The sequence below is a fragment of the Apium graveolens genome, chromosome 3 (assembly GCF_009905375.1).
Source record: "Apium graveolens cultivar Ventura chromosome 3, ASM990537v1, whole genome shotgun sequence".
Lineage (NCBI taxonomy): Eukaryota > Viridiplantae > Streptophyta > Magnoliopsida > Apiales > Apiaceae > Apium > Apium graveolens.
Window position 1 is genome coordinate 271,922,850 of NC_133649.1, and position 21,483 is coordinate 271,944,332.

The 21,483-nt window shown below is 34.5% G+C and overlaps 2 protein-coding genes across 2 annotated transcripts; both read right to left on the reverse strand.

Moving 5' to 3' along the window:
• Nucleotides 1-2,585: 2,585 nt before the first annotated feature.
• LOC141715018 (auxin-responsive protein SAUR76) lies at nt 2,586-2,999 on the reverse strand. The gene has a single exon (XM_074518506.1). It carries the CDS (start codon nt 2,997-2,999, stop codon nt 2,586-2,588), a length of 414 nt encoding a protein of 137 aa, XP_074374607.1.
• Nucleotides 3,000-4,643: 1,644 nt separating this feature from the next.
• On the reverse strand, nt 4,644-21,389 carry LOC141713326 (uncharacterized). The gene is made up of 11 exons (XM_074516689.1): nt 21,044-21,389; nt 20,507-20,695; nt 20,329-20,382; nt 19,433-19,543; nt 9,032-9,091; nt 8,679-8,933; nt 8,135-8,281; nt 8,026-8,053; nt 7,674-7,744; nt 7,378-7,437; nt 4,644-5,087 (listed from the first exon to the last, which is right to left on the reverse strand). Exons 1-11 carry the CDS (start codon nt 21,263-21,265, stop codon nt 5,019-5,021), a joined length of 1,266 nt encoding a protein of 421 aa, XP_074372790.1. The 5' UTR covers nt 21,266-21,389; the 3' UTR covers nt 4,644-5,018.
• Between the last annotated feature and the right edge of the window lie 94 nt (nt 21,390-21,483).

The following is a 21,483-nucleotide window of genomic DNA, read 5'->3' on the forward strand; positions in this document are numbered from 1 at the left end:
TAATAATTTGACCAACTAAAACAAAATAATGCACACTTCTATCCGAATTAAAATTAAATAATAAGATTTGAACAAATTACATATCTCAAAATTTTTAATTCAATTTTTTTTAAAAAAATATGTAATATAAAAAATAATCCGTACATCACACAGGTTTTAAATTAGTCTATACTATAATATAATAGACGAAACATTGAAAGTGAACTTCTTCTACCAATTTAAATTATAATTTATATGACTATATATCGTTCTAATTGATATTAAAATCAATTTTTGCTACCAATTTAAATTCTAATTAATATCGAAATTTCTATTATTCTAATTAATATCGAAGTCAACTTACTCTACTAATTTAATTTTATCAATGAATATTTTTTAAAACAATCTTTACAATAATAACCAATTTAATTATGCATTAATTAAACTTAAAAAGGATATTATAATATCTATCTTAAAAAATAAAGATATCTATGTATATACTGTCAAAAGATATTTAGCAAAAAAATAAAATATGATTTTTCCAAAATATTAAAATTTTAATTGAACGGCTTGTCGATTGATACTTACACCGAGTAACGTGTCTATTTTTTTACTATTCGAATAATTGACAATTAAATTAACTTAAAATAAATTTAATAATTTACTTAAAATAAATTTAACAATTTAACTAACACATATCTAATATTAATTTAGTTTGACATCTTTAATACCCGCCTATCAAAAAATTATCTTTAAGACATATGATTATATTTATAACGTAAAAAAAAAAATTAATGGTAGAAATATATTATACAAAAATATTTTAAATAAATATAACCTCAGTTATATAATCACAAAGATATTAATTTTATATATGCATATAATTATTTCAACTAAAACAGTTTTTGAAAAAATTAAAAACATGCGATCAACATATTCTACTCCCACCGTCCTTTTATATTGGCCACAATTCTTTATTTGTATATCTCAAAAGTATTGGATGCATTTTCTTTTCAAAGCAAATTAAATGTTATATATATGTTATTTTTTTGGGATATTTTAATATTTAAAGTTAAATTAGGTAAGTTTAACTTGATTGCTAGATATTATATAAGACGCAAGGACTACTACCACATTTAACATAAAATAATTTTTAAAAATAAATATTTTATAGGAAAAAATTAATATGAATAGGAAATAAAAATTATCTAGCCTGTACATCGCACGAGTTTTGGGCTATAAATATTAAAGTACTCCTTCAGCAATTCTATTGTTCAGTGGTAATAAGATTATTTTGTTTATACTTGCCCAAAATAAGATTTTTTTAATTAATAAAATAGTAGAATAATGATGTGACGGGATACTTCCCTCTTTTGCGCGCTGAGGTGCAGGGCCATAGTCGCTACTCCAGGGGCACTGACTCCGGCCCGACCAATCTCGCCCCGATTCCCGCAATGAAAATGGCGGGGATTCGGGGATTTTTGCGGGTATGGGCCAGGAAATTGGGACGAGTTTGGAAAAAGAATCGGGAAACGGGGCAGGACGGTTTTTTATGTCTACCCTGCCCCATCCCCGTCCCCGGCCCAATTTTTTCCCACTGTACAATATATTTATATATTCTTATTTATATTCAAGAAATATATAAGTGCTACAAATAATTTGTATATTTATGTTTTTAGAGATATTTTTAGATACTATCTTTTTCAAAGTACAAAGTTAGAGTGAAGTACTACAAATATAGTTTGATTTTACATAAATATTTCATGAATAAAAAGACAAAATTATTAGAATTTGCATTATAATATTTTGTTTTGATACTTTTTTTATATATATATATTGTATGAAAAAAATTATTTAATAAAAATTTTGATTTAAATAAAATATCCCCGATTAACCGCGGAAATCCCTGACCCCGTTTGGGCCGGGAAATGATATATAGTCCCTAACGGGAAATGGCCCGGAGACGAGAATTAGGTTTGAAATCCCGTTTATGTCGGGGACGGGGAATGATATATAGTCCCTGACGGGGAATGGGCTGAAAACGGAGATTAAGTTTGAAGTCGCGGGCTGGGGACGGAGATAATACTACCCGGCCCCGAAGTGACCCGACGCCCATCCCTAATCGCTACCCAACATGATTTTCGAAAATTGTAAGTATTGGATTTGTGATTTCGGAATCGCTGAGATAGTTACATTCCATATACATGATCTATGTTTAGGTTTTAGCAACATATATTTAGAGCGGATACTAAATCTATCTGACAAATTTATAAATATGAAAAGTACTCTGCTGCCGACAACAATAACAAACCAGACTTTTATGTGTAAATTTATACAACTACAAACATCAAAATATTGAATTTGACCGAGAAATAAGGGTAAGCTTTTAACAAAAACAACATGAAGGGGGATACATCAAACTTATTGGTCTTGATCCATTTTTTGAACCAAATGTGCTAGTGCAGGAATGATGCATAACTCCAGATATAAAAAAGAAAGAAAAAATCAATACAATGATGTTGCAGGCTTACTGAAAGATACTACTGCAGGCAGCCGCAACCAAAAATTAGAAAGGTCTTGGACTCCTTCATTATGTATGATTTGAATCATGAGACGACGTAGAGATCAGCCAGTTCTTCAAGTGAATCCGACGTAAGATTGGTTGGATCAGCATTTTCAAGCATCCATAAGAGATGATCAAACAGCACCACCTCACATTTCACCGCTATAATATCATTGCCACATCCTGAGTTTTGCTTCTTCGATTTCTCAATCAGAGCACTCAACAAAGGATGACTTAAGAACTCGGACTTCACAGCATATCGTCGTCTTGAGCTTCCAACAATTATCGTTTCACGATGCTCAGTTCCGTTATTAGCAACACCACCACTATGATATTGATCAGTGCCCCATAGTGCATCTCTAGTAGACTTGGACCGCAAACTACTGTAAGACGAGCTTCGTCCTAGTTGTCTCGACAACGTCTTGCACTTCCGTAACATCAAATTCAACTTCTTCATTCTTCTATATTAGCTTAACAGCATTAAGCAGATATTAAAGGCTTGATATACACTGTGAACTAGAGAGATCTAGCAAAAAAAGAGAATAATAAATTATTACATGGGGATGAAGAATATAAGTGGGTGAAGGGTCTTTATTTGCGGGTGCTTGGAGGACCCCCAGAGCGACAACTTGCAAGTAGTAATTAGCAAGGCCCTATATATTGTTTAGAGAGCCTAATGACAAAGACAAGCCATCTCCCCTGTTTAAATATTACGAAAATGGATGACAAGATATCTAAATGGATCGAAAACTCTGGATCTGCGGATTTTGTTTTACATATTTCGACGTATGCATGGATAATGGGATGCTATGGATTCAAATATGATCCATGAATTAATGTACGACAAAGTGACGCAAAGTACAGATCTCTGTATCCGGGCCTATACTTATCTGATATGTAATCCTTGTCCCCAAGATTGTCTCATTTTCTAAACCACATCTAGCTTACGTTGAGCCGGGAGATTAAAAAGATTTCTGTAATTTCCTTCCTTTGGTTTTCTTTGGCAGATATCGATTTCTTGCAGATTGAAAGCTTTAGAGATGTATTGTTCAACTAAGGGTGAAAAATGATTAGTTAACCTAATTATAATAAATGTTGATGGACATTTCACAATTAACAGCGAGTTGTATAAATAACGATGAGCTGTTATTATTGTTATTATTTTACCAATCTTCTACCTAAACAAAACTAAATCTAAGCGCTCCAATTTTTTCCCCAAAATAATTATAACATGATATGGTAGAAATGACGAATTTTAATTCGTTAGACGCATATATACACATACATGATCTCATATTATTATCAGCAAAATTGTCATTTATAATATTATTTGGGAAAAAAATGTAACGGTATTTTAGCCTCTAGGCCTCCATTATTTTCTTTTTCAAAAAAATTATCCGAATCATAATTTTTTTATCTTGAACCATCACACGGCTCTCAAACCCAACCTGTGGTGTATCCCGGGGTGGCTTGTTCACGGGCGAAACTCACTCTGATAATGACAAGGACCAAGTCGGAACTGCAGTTCAATCCATTAATTACCAAATACCAAAATCAAAAGATTTATCTAGTCAAATTTGTAATTTCTTTTAATCCACTAATTATTTTGCCAAATCTCTAATTTACCAACCGAAATTTTGTTTTCATGATGTTCGGAGCAGGACAATGAGTCCGGAGTAATAACTTTTTCAGTAGTTTTGACTGCCACTGTCGGCACACAGACCTGGCCTGCAGGCTGCAGCTGAATAAAACATGATCAGGCTCCTAGTTTATTGTAAGGTAATTCTACAAATTCCCAAAATTACATGTCATCAACTCATCATTATTTATTCAACCAAGTAGTCAAGTACCCCAAAGAAACATATCAACCAGTTCAATACCTCACAAACACTAGAATTGGAAACTAATGATGCTTAAAACTTAACCTTGAAGCAAAAATTTAGAGATCTTAGTGATTGATTGCTTACAAGCAAGTAAATACAAATTTATTACAACAAAGAGGGGACCCTCTGCTCGTCCTTCCATTTGCACATTTAGGATTGAAATTAAATACTCATCAATTCTCATGCAAATATGTTGAACAGACAATACACTTGTTAGATTCACTAAATCCTCACTTAGGCATTTCATTTTCTTCATGTGTGGTTATTGCTCTTTGCCTTGCAAATTATCGGAAACACGCAACAGAAACACTAACAATTATATGGACGCAAAGAGGAAACTAATACTACATCATTCAAATAATTCTTTAGTTGATTGACTCGTATATGTATCACTGTGAAGCAAGTATTGTAGATGTTAACTTTAACATACTACAGTATATTTCATCTTAATGAACTTGGTGCCTGCTGCAGCCGCTCCATTGAATAACTCCGTCAAAATTTTATAATTCGCTAAAGAACTTCGTATGTTATATAGAACACAGATCCACCATAATTGGAAAGATCAAGACTCCGGTTGGTGTACACCATTTTGATCAGACATTGAAACGAAACAGCATAACATCTCCTTCTTTGACAACGTAATCTTTCCCCTCCGATCTCAACTGCATAGGACATCAAACATATATGAACCAATTTGATCAATGAGTAGAGAATATAGCATGCATGCAAGTCGGTGGTTATGATGGTAGAATTGCTGTCAACCTGATTTATTTTACAGATGCCCCCCCCTCTTCCCCCAAAAAAAGACTGCAGGATATTCTTTATGTTTGAGGGTTTTAACCCCTACTATATGACACGATAACTGCAGTTCAAGTAGCAAAAGTACACTAAACTGTACATATATTTGAAATTTACACACACAAACACACAGTTGTGTGTTAATTTATTTCAAGATTTACATGGATTCAATTATTGTTGTGAAGTTCATCTGTTGACACGAATTCCTGTAAAGTTCGAGGATAGTGCAACATAGTAAAGAGTAATCAAACCAAACATATACCCAGTGTACTGTGTATCAGCTTCTGCGACATGGTAAAGTGTGTTCTTTTCGTTTTTTTCACTTTTGCTGATTCATTAAAGAGTGTTTTAAGATATAAGAACACTCATGAAGAGTCCTCGGCATGGTTCAGTGACCCATCATTACATTTCCAACCAATATATTAGTTACTCTACTATTACTATTAATGTTCTGAAGTTCATAATTTCGTTATGATAAGGTTAATTATCATGTATTATATAAATATTAATCAAGAGTTGACAGTTTGATTTTTGTCCTCTTCATTCAACTTTTAATAAACCCCCATGTCTGTAACATGGACTGTAAATAATTAAACATGCATATCAAGTCTTGTGTAATTCATACTTAAATATCTATTTTTCTTTAATCAATGTTGTCTTAATTTCAACTTTATCCTTCTTTCTTATAAAGAGGTTCATTACATTTCCAACCAATATATTAGTTACTCTACTATTACTATTAATGTTCTGAAGTTCATAATTTCGTTATGATAAGGTTAATTATCATGTATTATATATAATATTAATCAAGAGTTGACAGTTTGATTTTTGTCCTCTTCATTCAACTTTTAATAAACCCCCATGTCTGTAACATGGATTGTAAATAATTAAACATGCATATCAAGTCTTGTGTAATTCATACTTAATCTATTTTTCTTTAATCAATGTTGTCTTAATTTCAACTTTATCCTTCTTTCTTATAAAGAGGTTGTTTAAAGGGGTGGTGACCTAATGGATAACAGTAGACACTTGACCATTACCCCTAAAAATTTTAGCTTGTTATGTAATTTTTAAAACCTTAAACAACGAAGAAGCCAACTTAGACAGGTTCATTAATAAGCCTAGATGACCAGAAAATACTTGGTTTCCATATTACTAGATTTACACTTTGAGTTTATTAGGACTGCTGTTACTTTAGTGCATCGTATCTCATATATTGACACTTGATGTCTCTTGTATTCCATCAGACATATGTTGCTCTTAAATCTGTTTTATTTTACTGTATATTGCATTGTGTAAGCTGAGGGTTTTTTCCGGAAACCACAAGTCAGCCACTGTACTCGGGTGAGGTATGCGTACATCCTACTTTAAGAGCAGAATATTAAGTTGGCTTTGGCCCTTCAGGGTCACACCTAGAGGTCCTACAGAGAACCCCCGCCCCTCCCTACCCCCATTTTTTTTAAAAAAATATCCTTATTTGCTTAAAAATTTAAATTTAGGTCCTAAAGGTAATAGAGAGATAAAGATCACTCCTATTTTACAAACGATAACAATATATCCTAATTTAATGGCTTAAAGTTTCTTTCACTTTTTAACTAGTTGTCTACATATACAAACCATATAAACTCTTCAAAACACGGATCCTAAGAAACCATTTTATTACAATATATAAACATTTAATCATATAACATAAATTACATTGGATTAATATATTCAATATTAAAATATTAAATTATCATCTATATACAAGTAATAATACATATTAAAAAAACATATATACCTTTCAATAACTACATATATAAAAAATTCAAAAACTTTTCAACTGTACAATAAATAGAAATTATTATTGTATATCAACTGCAACACAAATCGGAAAATGTAAATACTCGAAAAAATAACATGTTTAATATGATTTTATTATTGCAATAATTATAAAAGTGAAGGGCACGCCTACTTAAAACAACATAAAATACTGGAATGCCCCTGTACCAAAAGAAAACTTGAAGAAAACAGTCTCCAAAATTCTTAGCTCTTCTCAAATTAGAAGTGGTAGATATTTCTTTAAAAAAAAGACTCTCTTATTTCTTCAGCCATAATAAGAAATGATGGGCAAAGAACCAAAAGTTACATACGAAAGGAAACACATCAACTTACAAGTCCTTTCTCCCTTGCAGATGCAAGTGAACCAGCTGCAACAAAATCATCATAGGCAACCTAAAGAAACAAATACGATGCAAGATACAATATGAGATTAAACTCGCTGGCTGGATGATACACTATAAATCACAAAATTGCAAAACAAGCTTTAAAAGCAAGCAAATAACAAATACAAGGTACAATTATTTTGCATATGATATTAGAATGGCATGAGTCAAACAGGCATATTGTTTCATTATTTATACTTAGAAATATTAAGGAAAGGAAGCCCTAAAGAAAAAACCGCTGCTCACCGTCTCTGCTCGTATGAAACCCTTTTCAAAGTCCGAATGAATAACTCCAGCTGCTTGAGGTGCAGTCATACCTAAGACATAACAACCATTAACTGAAGCAGCATTTGTAAATTTATTACTACTATCTGTCCACACATTTAAATGGTATCGTGAATGCCTTTACCGCCTTTTGCATCCACCTAGAAAATTATTTTTCTGTTTCCCTGATTTGTCGGTCAAATTCGCACAAATAGGTATATCCAATAGAAATTTGGAGGTAACTCATTTTAAGGCCGTAATAAAGCAAAATAAGAGTGAAGACTACAACACAAGAGGAATATATCTATGACAACAATCAAAAAGTAACACATACCTGAAAGTATAGTCCATGCCTTGGTTTCCTGTATGAAATAAAAGAAAAAAAGGTTAATGTCCGAAATTAATATTTGCAGAATGATTACACAGTGTTGAAGTTACTACACCTTTTCCCCTGAAGTGAAGTATGTACGCAGTCCTAAAAGGTCATATGTTGCTCTGATAAGATTTCCAAGGCCACTTTCATCCACACCTAGCGAGTTCAAAAATTCTATCCTCTCCTCGGATGGAAGTTCAGTAAGTTCTGATTCCACCTGCAAAAAATCCCTAAATGAGTAACTAGTAGATATTCCAAAGACAACAGCACTAGCCTTAGCAACATTTGTGCTCAATAAACGTGTGACAATGGTATTAAACAAATAAGTATAAAAAACGATCAATCGCATTTAACTAGAGGGAAATAGTAATAAGAATGATCATCAAGTATGTCAAAGCGATAATTGATAATGGGTCCTTATTTATTTTAAAGACGGGGAATGTCAAATCATACTCATAAAAAGATTAAGAAGTTACTAGATCTGTGACAGATAGTTTCTATCTATAATGTTTTTCACTAATAAAACTCACGATCTTTACCAGATGAAATCTCTGTATATATATATATATACATAGACACACACAGTGCAGTGTTAGTAAGAAGTTACAACCAACCTGTGCTGAGACCGTTACTATTCCAGATTTTAACTCCGAAGCAAGCTTCATCACGTCTTTGACATGAGGATTTACTTCGGGTGCAGCTAAATCAGATTCTGCTACGTTTGCCACATAAATGACTGGCTTCATTGTAAGTAAACACATGTGCTTTATAGACTCCTTTTCAAACTCTGTTAAAGGAACTGATCGAGCTGGTTTTCCATCCATTAGAGCCTGCTGAATTCTTTCCAATGCAGACTTTTCTGCTTCCTCCTAAAATGAGAATACAACATATTCAAACATCACTCATCAGCTGCAAAGTTCCCACTCACTTCCTGGAAAAATAAGAACAAAATGGAAGCAAGAGTTACCTTAGCTTTTGCTTGGGGATTGGCTTTCCCTTTCTTCAGTTTCTCAATTCTTTTCTCAATCTGCATTTCTTGTAAACATTACAGTTTAGTTCCATTAGTTTAACTTATTTAGTATGGTACAATGGAGCTTTACAAAAAACTTATATATATATATATATATGAAAATCGCAAAAAATAGTTACAGGCTGTGTCCTACAGGCAGGGAGGCCTTCAGACATTATGTGCTGAGTTAAACAATAACAGAAAGACTTATATCTTAACTAAAGCAATCAACACTACATACTAGTACGAACGGAGTTAACAAAAGATGCACATCTGTGGCATATGGTTAATAAATGGATGTAATCTGTATAAAGGGAGTCCTAAATTGAGGTGAAGTACCTGTCACATTACAGGATAAACATGGTGGCCCACCATTGGTGGGAGCCTGGTGACTGAATATTCTATACTCCGCACAACAGTAATAGAGTCTAAAAACTAGGAGTGTCTGGTGACTGAATATTCCATACTCCGCACTACAGTTCCATACTCCGCACTACAGTAACAGAGTCTAAAAACTAGGAGTGTCCAATGTGGTTCACTTCCTGGTGCCTAAGAAGGGTCTTATAGCCAGTACAATCGAATAACACACAGATATGAACCATTAAAAAATGATATAAATTATTTTGGAGCAAGGCCTTCAATAAAAAAATTGTTGTAATGTCATGTTGTAATACTACCAATACTCGCCAATTTTTTATGAGAAACGGGAATGAAGATAAAAGGAGCCTTTTATTTTCATTAGTAAATAACTTATTTATATATATAGTCGAAAAATTAGTGTATTTACATATATGTTTTTATGTGGGGCTAGTAGTTTTTTAGTTAGTAGATTATATAATAAGCCCAATTATCATAGGGCCATAGTCACTTAATTAGGTACTCTATTCTCCATATATATTGATGTAATCCCCACTTATCATTCAGATTGGATTTTATACATAACTTTTTTGGAATAATATTGGTTGCCATCAATTGTTCTCGGCCTTTGCATTAGGGCGGTGATTAGGTTGCAAATTTATCACACAATAGTATTTAATCTTTGTTTTTCACTATTTTGTCCTACATCAATCTTTTTATAATCTTGTCTACATTCTTAGCGCTGGTTCCACATGTCCGTATGGTTCTTAGAGAAGGTTAGACCAGATATGAGCATAAATGCCGGTGGGAAGGGTAGTCAGAACTAAAAAAGAAAAAGAAATTGGTAACTTCAGATTGCAGGAAGGGTAGTCAGAACTAAAAAAAGAAATTGGTAACTTCAGAGTGCAGCACATTCAGTTCCAGAAATAGTGCAGCACATTCAGTTCCAGAAATAATCTTCACATCCTAATAGCTATTATGTAGCTACATGTCCACTTCCCACACAAATCACATAAATGTCCACGGATCATTATTCCAATTATGTCTTACCTAGGACAATATGTTAATCTACTAGGTTTCTGATGATGATTTCTTTTCAGCAACGGAATGATAAATCAACAATCTTATCCGAGACAAGCAATGCACAGACATTCCCGGAGACTGTATATTTGTTAGGGGTTGTATGTAAATCAAGTTTGACATATCCTTATTTATTTCAAACAAACCCTATCCTATAAACCTTATTTGAAACATTCAAGATTTATCTTTTACTTGGTTTCTCTCTTTCAACAAACTAACAGATTATCCTTTCAAAGACTTATTCAAATTGTTTTCAAACCACCTAGTTTTCAACATTATCTCATCCATTTGTTTGAACAACAAATCTGTTAGATCTTGTGGCTATTTATACAACTCGTGATTTCAGAATTGTGACTAATGCTTACACATCTAATCTTCTTCTGAAATACATTTCTTGTTCTCTATTCTTTCACTCAAATATCCAGTCGAACAAGATATAGTTTAAGTTAAAATTTATATTCTTATTACCTATAATCGTGTATTCATATCAACTTGTGTCGGGTTGTGGCAAGGCTTGATTTCAAAGGTTAGCAAAGGTTACAGGACTAAGGTTTAGCAAGTGTGCTAGGTAGCAAGGTTTGCTAGGAAAAGGGTTTCTTTCAGTGCTATTCATTTGTAATCAAGGAAAAGATTGTAAGTTCTTTTATTGAAGTTGATATAATACATTCTCTATGCTAGTTGGCATAGGGACTTGGACGTAGGCCATCGACTAGGATTAGGGGCCAAACCAAGTGAAAACTCCTGGTGTTTTTTACATTGTTCAATTCTCATATTACTGCATTTATATTTCAGCATTTTACTTTCTGCACAAGAGACTGTCCCATTTGCCATATCAGTAAGATAATTGTTATATTATTTGGGCCTTTGAATTTCAATTGGTATCAGAGCATGTGCATTTAATTCTCTGTTTAGTGTTTATTTTGCTAGCGATCCATGGCCCAACCAAACAAGTATTCAAACAATTACCCGCCATTGCTTCAAGGCGCTTAAAATTACGTCTAGAAGTTCCACATGAAATCTTCCTCCAAAATGATGCTTTTGAATGGGATGCTGTTGAGAATGGCTTCACAGTCCCAATGAAAGAAGGCAAGCCTAAGTCTATTAAAGAATTATCTCCTGAATTCTAATGCGAAAGCTATGAATTCACTACTTAATGGAATTGTGGCTACTGAGTTGCGAAAAGTATCAGCTTGTACCACGGCTAAACAAATCTGGGATACTATTAAAGTCAGCCATGAAGGTACATCTAAGGTACGTGAGGTTAAACTTAGTATGCTAATGAGTAATTATGAAGGTTCATGTTGGAAAGAGATGAAAGTGTCAAAGATGCTCAAGGAAGGTTCTTAACCTTGATGAATTCTGTCTCTCTTCTGGAAAGGACTATTCCTCAATCCGAAATCAATCGAAAAGTTCTCAGGGCTATGCCAAAGAAGTTTGCTCCTAAGGTCACCATAGTGCAGGATTCAAATATTCTTTCTACTATGGACACTCTCACACTCTTTAGTGAATTGGAAGAATTCGAGAATCAGCTTCACAGATGCAGATGACTCTTGCACTTAACGCAGATGCAGATGAATCTCCTGATGATTCTGACGAGGAAATTGCTCTCTTGACCAAGAAGTTTCACAAATTTCTTGCCAAAAGGAATGCATCAAGACGGCCAATGAAGTCTCAGTTTCCAAAGAAAGATTTCAAATCTAATCCCAACAAAGATAATAAGGCTAATTCGAGCAAAGATACTTGCTTTGAATGTGGGAAAAAGGGGCATTTCAAAAAGGACGGCTACAAACTCAAGAACAAGAAGAAAGCATTACTTACCTGGAGTGACGATGATTTTGATGTTGAGATCGATTCAGATGATGAAGTGGCTCAACTATGTTTTGTTGGAATCGAAGACAGCTCCAGTGACGATGATGAGGTACATAATGTTCAATATAGTAACATTCCAATATATCTCAAACGGTACTAACCTTGCAGGCTCAGAATAGAAAACTAAAAAAAAAACAATGCTTATTTAAAACAAGCATCAAGTGAAGTTCTCGGTGAAATGGATGATCTTATGAAAGATGAAACTCTGGCTGCTAAAAATCGATCTTTGGTTGAAAAGATATCTAAGCTTACTAAAGAAAATCAATATCTCAAGAATGAGATTGAGATGAAGGATGTATGTCTTGAAGCCTTGAAGAAAGAGACAATCTCTGTTAATCCAGAAACTGTCGAAAGAGACAGTGCTCCTGATCCTTTGGTTCCTGAACTGAAAAAAAAGTGGCACAGCTCGAAAAAGATTTAGCAAAGTGCTTTCATGTTGAAGAAACTCTGAATGCTTTACTTGCTGAACAAAAATCTTCTCTTGATAAAGGAGGATTATGATGTGAATCAATCAAGAAACGTACATTTCAAGGTGGTTACAAGCGAGCTCCAATGAAATACAAGATACCTTATGAAAAATGTCGAGATTGTGACAAATCTGGTCACACTACTTCTGAATCTAGATTATGTGGTAACAAGGGCCACTCTTCTAACTCATCATATAGATTGTCTACTAGATATAAATCTGTTAATGCATCTATTAATGTTGTTCAGATGTGGATTAAGAAATCAGATAGACATTTATATAATATCTGTGATACTAACCTACAAGGACCCAAAGTTAAGTGGGTACCTGAGAGATAAAGCAACTTTTGCAGGTATGCTTGAAGGTCCATGTTTCACGTAATAAATGGATAATCGATAGTGGATGTTCTCGCCATATGACCAGTGATAAATCCAAGTTTCTCTCACTGGTTGCTAAAGAGGGAGGTCTAGTTACACTTGGAGACTCTAACACTGTTCGTATCATTGGTAAAGGCACTATTGGTAATGACAGGTTTGCTATTTCTAATGTTCGTTTAGTTGATGGTTTAAAATATATTTTGATTAGTGTAAAGTCAACTTACTGATGCTGGTCATAAAGTCAAATTTGATAAAGATGTTTGTAATATTGGTACTAAAACTAATGAGTTTGCTTTAGTTGCCAAAAGAAAAGGAAATATTTTTGTTCTAGATTTTGATGAACAGCACGAAGAAATATGTCTTGCTACTATTCAAGATCAGCAGAATCTCTGGCATAGGCGTCTCGGTCATGTACACATGGATTTGCTTCGAAAGATATCATCTCATGGTCTTATTCGAGGTCTTCCAAAGCTTAAATACAAGGTGGAACCTTGCTCGGCATGTCAGCTAGGAAAACAGGTCAAAACTTCCTTTGTTGCTAAAATTCGAGTATCAACTACTGACCCTTTGCAATTACTCCATCTTGATCTTTTTGGTCCTGAACGCTATGTAAGTCTCGGTTTACTTGGGTATTATTCTTACGTACTAAAGATGAAGCATTTGTTGAGTTTAAAGATCTTATTACTAACCTTGAGACTAAGTATTCTTTTAAGCTCAAAACGATTCGTAGCGATCATGGAGGTGAATTCGAGAAGGATTTCATAACCTTCTGCAAATCAAGAGGGATTACTCACGAATTCTCAGCTCCTCGTACTCCTCAATAGAACGGAGTAGTGGAACGCAAGAACATGACACTACAGGAAACTGCTAGAACTCTACTACATGAGAGTAAGCTTCCAAGAAAATTTTGGGTTGAAGCGGTGCACACTTCCTGTTATGTTTTAAATAGAGTACTTATTCGTCCTATATTGCTTAAAACTCCTTATGAAATGATTAATAAAAAGACTCCTAACATCAGTTATTTTCGAGTATTTGGTTCAAAATGTTTTATTGTAGATACTCGGAATAATCGACGCAAGTTCGATCCGAGATCAACAGAAGGAATTTTCTTAGGGTATTCTACTACAAGCAAAGCCTATTGTGTTTACAATCCTGACAAGAACAAAGTGGAAGAATCTATCAACATTGCTTTCAATGAATCTACTCGTAATCTTTCTTAAATTGAAGAAGATGATGCAGATTTGTTGTCTCATTCTCAAATGAGACAGCTTCTTTCTCAAAAGAGTCAGTCTCTTTCAGACAAGTCTAACAGTGAAGATTCTCCTAGCTCGTCTCGGTCTTTTGGTGATTCACCAGGTTCTCCTCAAGATTCTGATAATTCTTGTGGTTCTTCAAAGACTCCTGATAATTCTCCAAATGTATTCACTGCTTCTCCATGGGTCAAATCTTCACAAGCGGAAATGAGTTCGTCTCATTCAAATGAGACTACTCCTATTCAGTTCCAGGCAGACAATTCTAATGAAGAAGAAATGAGCAATATTCGTCTTCCAAAGTCTTCTAGAACAGTGAAGAATCATCCTCTTGATAATCTTCTTACAGATTTGGATCAAGGAATCTCAACTCGTGGCAGACTTCACAATCTGTGCGCATTCTGCGCTTTTGTTGCTGAGTTCGAACCAAGAATGCTCAAGAAGCTGTTGCAGATGAACATTGGTCAGTTGTAATGCAAGAAGAACTCAATCAGTTCGAGCGTTGTGATGTTTGAAACTTGTCCCGCCTCCTTAGGATGCCAAGATCATTGGTACTCGTTGAGTTTTCAAGAATAAGAAAGATGAAGATGGCAACATTATTCGAAACAAAGCTCGTTTGGTTGCTCAGGGATACAACCAATAGGAAGGAACTGATTATGACGAGACTTATGCTCCAGTAGCTCGATTGGAAGCTATTCGAATCTTAATGGTTTTTGCAGCTCACAAAAACTTCAAGCTTTATCAAATGGACATCAAGAGCGTTTTTCTAAATGGTTATCTCAAGGAAGAAGTATATGTCAAACAACCTCCAGGTTTTGTTCATGAAAAATATCCTAACTATGTTTACAGGCTCAAGAAATCTGTCTATGGATTGAGACAGTCCCCTCGGTGTTGGTATGAGCGTCTCAGTCAATTTCTTGTAAACAATGGTTTCACTCGTGGTACACTCGATCCTACTCTTTTTATTTTTCATAAACATGATCATTTTCTTTTAGTTCAAGTTTATGTAGATGACATTGTGTTTGGATCTACTAACGAATCTTTGTGTAAGTGGTTTTCTAACTGCATGCATAAGGAATATGATATGAGTCTAATGGGTGAACTACAATACTTTTTAGGATTGCAAATTAATCAGTCTAATGCAGGAATATTTATTCACCAAGGCAAGTACATTAAGGATCTACTCAAACAATTTTGCACTTGAACATGTTACACCTAAAGCTACACCAATGAGTACTTCAATTAAGCTAACTCAAGATGAACAAGGTACACCTGTAGATGTTACTAAATTTCGAGGTATGATCGGATCTCTTTTATATTTAACTGCCTCTCATCCAGACATTATGTACAGTGTATGCTTGTGTGCTCGTTTTCAGTCTCAACCTAAAGAATCTCATTTGAATGCCGTTAAACGTATTTTTAAATATTTAAAAGGTACGAGTGACTTGGGATTGTTTTATCCAAGCTCCACTTCCTTTGACTTAATCGGGTTTTCAGATGCTGACTATGCAGGGTCACAGGTTGATAGAAAAAGCACGAGTGGTGCTTGTGAATTTTTAGGTGATTGTTTGGTTGCATGGCATAGTAAAAAGCAAATATTTGTAGCTCTTTCTACTGCAGAAGGAGAGTACATAGTTGTTGTGCTCAGATTTTGTAGATGCAACAAACATTGCAGGATTTCGGTATTTCTTTTTCAAATATTCATATTTATTGTGATAATACCTCTGCAATTAATATCTCTAAAAATCCTGTCATGCATTCTCGTACTAAGCATATTGATGTTCGTCGCCATTTTCTACGAGATAATGTTTTTAAAGGTAATATTGAGCTTTTTTACATATCTACTGAGAAACAGCGTCAGATATCTTCATTAAGTCCTTAGCTGAAGATCATTTTTGTATAATGCGTCGTGAATTAGGTATTGTGTTCCTTGTAATTTGTTACGTGATTTTATGTGTATTATTTTGAGATTTTAATTTGTTTTTCTTGTTTTTCTTTATTTTTTTTATTTCTATTCCAGAATATTTGTTTTAGCTCGTTAATATTCTATATATATTTTTATATGTATTAATGTGTGGTAGTTGTGTATGTTTTAAGTTTTATAATTATTTTATTATTAATATTTACGTGTTTTACCGTGTACATGTACATGCAACTAGATTTGGTAAATCTTTGATATGTCATTATCATATTCTCTCCTCTTTTCTCGTGCATGTATCTCAAAATCTGTACTCTCTTAACTCTTCTCTTTCGTTTCCACTTCTACCTCTTCCTCTACTCACTCATATATACTTTCTTTTTCTAATCTTTTCAGTTTCTTCATTGCTTCACTTTTTCTCTCAAAATCCTCTCTCTTTCTCTTCTCTCTAACCATGACTCGTCAATCAACCCACTTTACTCCATCAAGATCCGCCACACACCAAACCCCAACCGCTGGTGCCTCAGGCTCCAAGCGTCGTCGTATTAGTAAACTGGAATCAGAATTCTCCAGTGGAGCATCTCACGACTCGTTTGATCGACATGCAAAAGCAAGCGGTTCCAAGATTCTATCCAAGCCCATTCTGAAAGAGCGTTTATGTGATGTGGATTTGTTGACTCGTGTTGGTGTGTTTGATCTGTTCAAAACTCAAGGCTGTGAATCGTTGCTATCTCCAACTGATGTTGTCTACCCCGATTTGGTTCGAGAGTTCTACGCTAATCTCCAGCTTTTACATGATGATTTGGTATTTTCTGATGTGCATGGTACCCCGATCTTATTCAAGGCCGATATGCTTGCTCGTATTGGGAATATGTCCGACAAAGGTGTTTACCCGTTTACGACACATCAAGCTTTCATGGATGTTCCTGGATTGCAGTATGAAGAGCATTTAAAAGCTTGTTGGTGAGAACTTCATTGATGTGTCCGTGAAGCCCTCGGTATCAGACTTAACCCCTCTTTCTTTGCTATTGTTTAAATTGTTTCATACAAACGTTTTGCCTCATAAGAGTGGGAGAGACTGAGTGACTTTTCAGGATTCCATTTTATTGTCTATGTTTATTAAGAAAATCCCTTGTGATGTTGCATCATTAATTATTAAAAACATGAGTCATTGTTCGAAACATGAATCCATGCACCTTCCTTATCCAGCCCTGTTGACAAAGATTTTTACTTATTTTTGTGTTCCTTTTGAGTCTGTTAAGTCAGAAAAGTTAAATGTTGTTTTTGATATGTCGGTTTTGACTACAAATGGTCTTGTAGTCTCTGATCCAAATGATTTACTCTTTGATGATGCTCATCGTTCGTTTGGTGGGTTGCCCAAATCACCACACTATGCTTCTGAGCCAAATGACCAGGATAATACTACTGTTCTCAACTCCTTATTAGCCAAATTAAATGAGAACTCTGCTGCTTTAGCCTCGTTAAATCAGCACTTTGCTTCAGTAGAGTCCTTAGGTTCCCTCACTTCTCAGGTTAGCATGATGCGAACCTCTTATGAATTGTTAAACAAACAAGTTTGTCAATCACTCGATGCTATCAACTCTAAGCTTGATGTTTTGTATGCTCACGATAAAAGATTAGCAAAGACAGTAGATTTTGAGTTCGGTTCTTTACAAGAGGGTATGTGCACCACCGCCAAAGCATGGGAGAAGGAATTTGTTAAGCTGTTTTTCCAGCTAGGATCTGAGACTAAGTTCCTGTCTCAGCAGCTGTCTGCGATGCAGGACAAGGCTAAGATGTACTGGCATCGTAAGAAAGATTGGATAGGAGACTGTACGCTTGAAGAGATTACTGCTCCTCTGCCTTTACCAGCCATTCCTCCTCCATCTGTTTTTGGGATGACCAGGGAAGAATACAAGACAAAGTTTTTTGATTGGCTCCGAGAACGTGATGGTAAAGCTCCTGATCAAGATGCGTTTGGCAAAACTTGATTTCAAAGGATAGCAAAGGTAGTCAGAGGACTAAGGTTTAGCAAGTGTGCTAGGTAGCAAGGTTTGCTAGGAAAAGGGTTTCTTTTGGTGCTATTCATTTGTAATCAAGGAAAAATTGTAAGTTCTTTTATTGAAGTTGATATAATACATTCTCAATGCTAGTTGGCATAGGGACTTGGACGTAGGCCATAGACTAGGATTAGGGGCCGAACCAAGTGAAAACTCCTGTTATTTTTTACATTGTTCAATTCTCATATTACTACATTTATATTTCAGCATTTTACTTTCTACGGTTAATCATTGCCTGTCTCATTGATAAGAGACTGTCCTATTTTCCATATCAGTTAGATAATTGTTATATTGTTTGGGCCTTTGAATTTCACAATATTGGGGCTTACATGAGACACTGAATACAACAAAGAACCGATGACGCATGTCAGATCCGTAGCATGCTTTATAACTCACTAGAAACATATTCATTAATGTAAATCAGGACCGAATACCAGGACCAAACAGAACTATCTACATCCACCTTTTTTGCGTAGTTGACATAATTTCCAACGCATTTGATTGTTTTTCTGGGGGGGGGGAGAGAGGTTCGAACTCTAGATCAGAAACTTTCACACCGCTGACTTCTGGCACTCCTGAGTCTACACCTTTTTCTAATACAAATAGCAAAATTCACTCTTCTTTTGTTGCATTTCTTTGTAAATAAAAATAAGATAGATAATCAAAACTCTCCCCCGTTTGTTTTACCATTTTCTACCACCAACAATAGGAAGATAAGTACCTTCTGAAGTACTTCTATATAAATCAAACACCCACTTTACTTGAGCAAGATATAAGAAGCAAACTATAATCTATAATGACTATCCACTCAAAACTATCCAATGACTGCATTAGTGCATTTAGTTTCTTAGATCTTGTATGATGTCCGGAACAAACTGATTTTAAAGTAAACAGATTAAAAATTTAAAAACAAATGTGCAGAGTAGCTCCTCTGATATTCATATTCCCTCTACGATAGCAGATAAAATATATAATATCATACCTGGTCTACATCCGAGAAAACAAGTTCTAAGTTGATGACATCTATATCAGACTTTGGATCTACTCTTCCATTCACATGAACAATGTCATTATCCTCAAAACAGCGAACAACCTGAAAATTGCAAAGAGTCTTTAATAATAAGGATTAATTGACATTTAAAATACAAAATCAAGAACTTCTAATAGTTCCACATAATCGTCTATAATTATATAAAAAAAGGAAGAATAAAATATATATGCAGACATGGTCTATGCTAATTCCCAGTCATATGTTCAGTTTTTAGAGTGATGAAGTTACTAAGCTTTGAATTATCTGTAACTGATGATGCATGTCAGTGATACAATGCTATAGAGTTTTTAGCCTCTTATTAAATTTTAACTGATGATTCCATGGTTAGATATTTATCTTACATGAATAACAACACCCCCTAAATTATTTAAAATTGGTCAGGGTAAGCAATCATAAAGCTGAAACAGAAAGCTGCAACTTCTAAATACTGATACCAAAATATGATATCTACGACCCAAAGTTATAGATGTCTCTACATTACAGTCCTATTGCCCTCTTAATCTCAAAGCTGGTGAAATGAAACAATTTTTTAAAAGTTGCACTCATGTTCCAAATATACGTCACATATCATGTTGAACTATTTTGAGAAAAGGAGGGTGATAAAAAAAGAATATATTATAGATCTTTTAAGTCATAATGCATTCCAGATACTTAAACTACAAAATAAAAATCATACATCCAAAGTAAAGTTTACATCTCAAATCCTACTTCCCTCTTAACACACATGCTTAAGTAAAACTTATAGCAATTCTAACCACGCTCCCACTGTTAAAACTTTCAAAAAGCTATTAAAAGCTAGTAACATCTCTTTGCATATAAAATTTTACCTGGAGTATGGAGTCCACTTCACGAATGTGTGACAGAAACTTGTTACCCAAGCCCTGCAGTAATTTAAATAATAGAGCTTGTGACATAAGCTAAAGAGACCAGATAACACCTAAAGAACAAATTACAGATAATACCAAGAAAACATGAAAGGAAATTAAATAAATAATTGAAAATCACCTCCCCTTGACTAGCTCCTTTAACAAGCCCGGCAATATCTACAAATTCTATAGATGCTGGAACAGCTCGTTGAGATTTGCTGAGGTCAGAAAGTACTTGAAGACGTGGATCAGGTACACCAACAATTCCTACATTTGGTTCTATTGTACAGAAAGGAAAATTAGCAGCTTGCGCCTTTCCATTCTCAACCTGCAAGGTATATTCATGTTGTCACACTTAGTCTGACAATAAAAGTAGTACAAGACCTGAACGAAACACCTTATCAATCAACGATAACATTCATTAATAATATTAACTGTATATTAATGTGATCCAACAAACTATATAACATAGGACATAATTGGAAAATCAACAACAAATCCCGACCAATTGGTCCTAGTAAATTTTAATATAGATAACTTGGTCATAACTTTAAAAATATACAAGTTATCAAGCTATAAATTGAGGGAAGGGAGGTCAAATTTGAGTTGTTTTACAGATGTCTTAGCTTTTTTCTGAGAGAGAGAGAGAGAGAGAGAGAGAGAGAGAGGGACTGACAACAGCGTTAAAGAGAGTAGATTTTCCAACATTAGGGAGACCAACAATACCAGCCCTCAAGCTCATGGTAATCTTAGAAGAATAATGGCGGCTTCCAAGTCCAATTGCTAAAGATAAGCTTGGGTTCAAGAGGAGAGCAGAGGTAGGATGGAGTAGAGTAGACTTGAGTGGAAGAAGAGCCATCGATGATGGTACCAATTGATGACATGCTATTCGAGCCATAGATATCTGTGTGTATGTCCGCTCCTTTCCCACACGAAATGGGGTGGTGTGTGAGCAAGTTTTATTTTATCTACGAATACCCGGGAGAAGAAGACCCAGTGACCGCCACTCCCCTACCCTAGTATGGGACTTCAACCTATTTTCTTTTATTATTTACAAATTTATAAACAGTCTTTCTACTACTTAAATAAATAAATATGTAAGTAAGTAAATAAGTA

Coding starts and splice junctions, on each gene's coding strand:
- LOC141715018 (XM_074518506.1), bottom strand. CDS start 2,999: ATGAAGAAGTTGAATTTGATGTTACGGAAGTGCAAGACGTTGTCGAGA.
- LOC141713326 (XM_074516689.1), bottom strand. CDS start 21,265: ATGGCTCGAATAGCATGTCATCAATTGGTACCATCATCGATGGCTCTT. Junction 9,092..19,432: donor TTTTCTCGGATGTAGACCAG/GTATGATATTAT, acceptor CAAGAAATGCAG/ATTGAGAAAAGAATTGAGAA. Junction 7,745..8,025: donor GGCATGGACTATACTTTCAG/GTATGTGTTACT, acceptor GTTATGTCTTAG/GTATGACTGCACCTCAAGCA.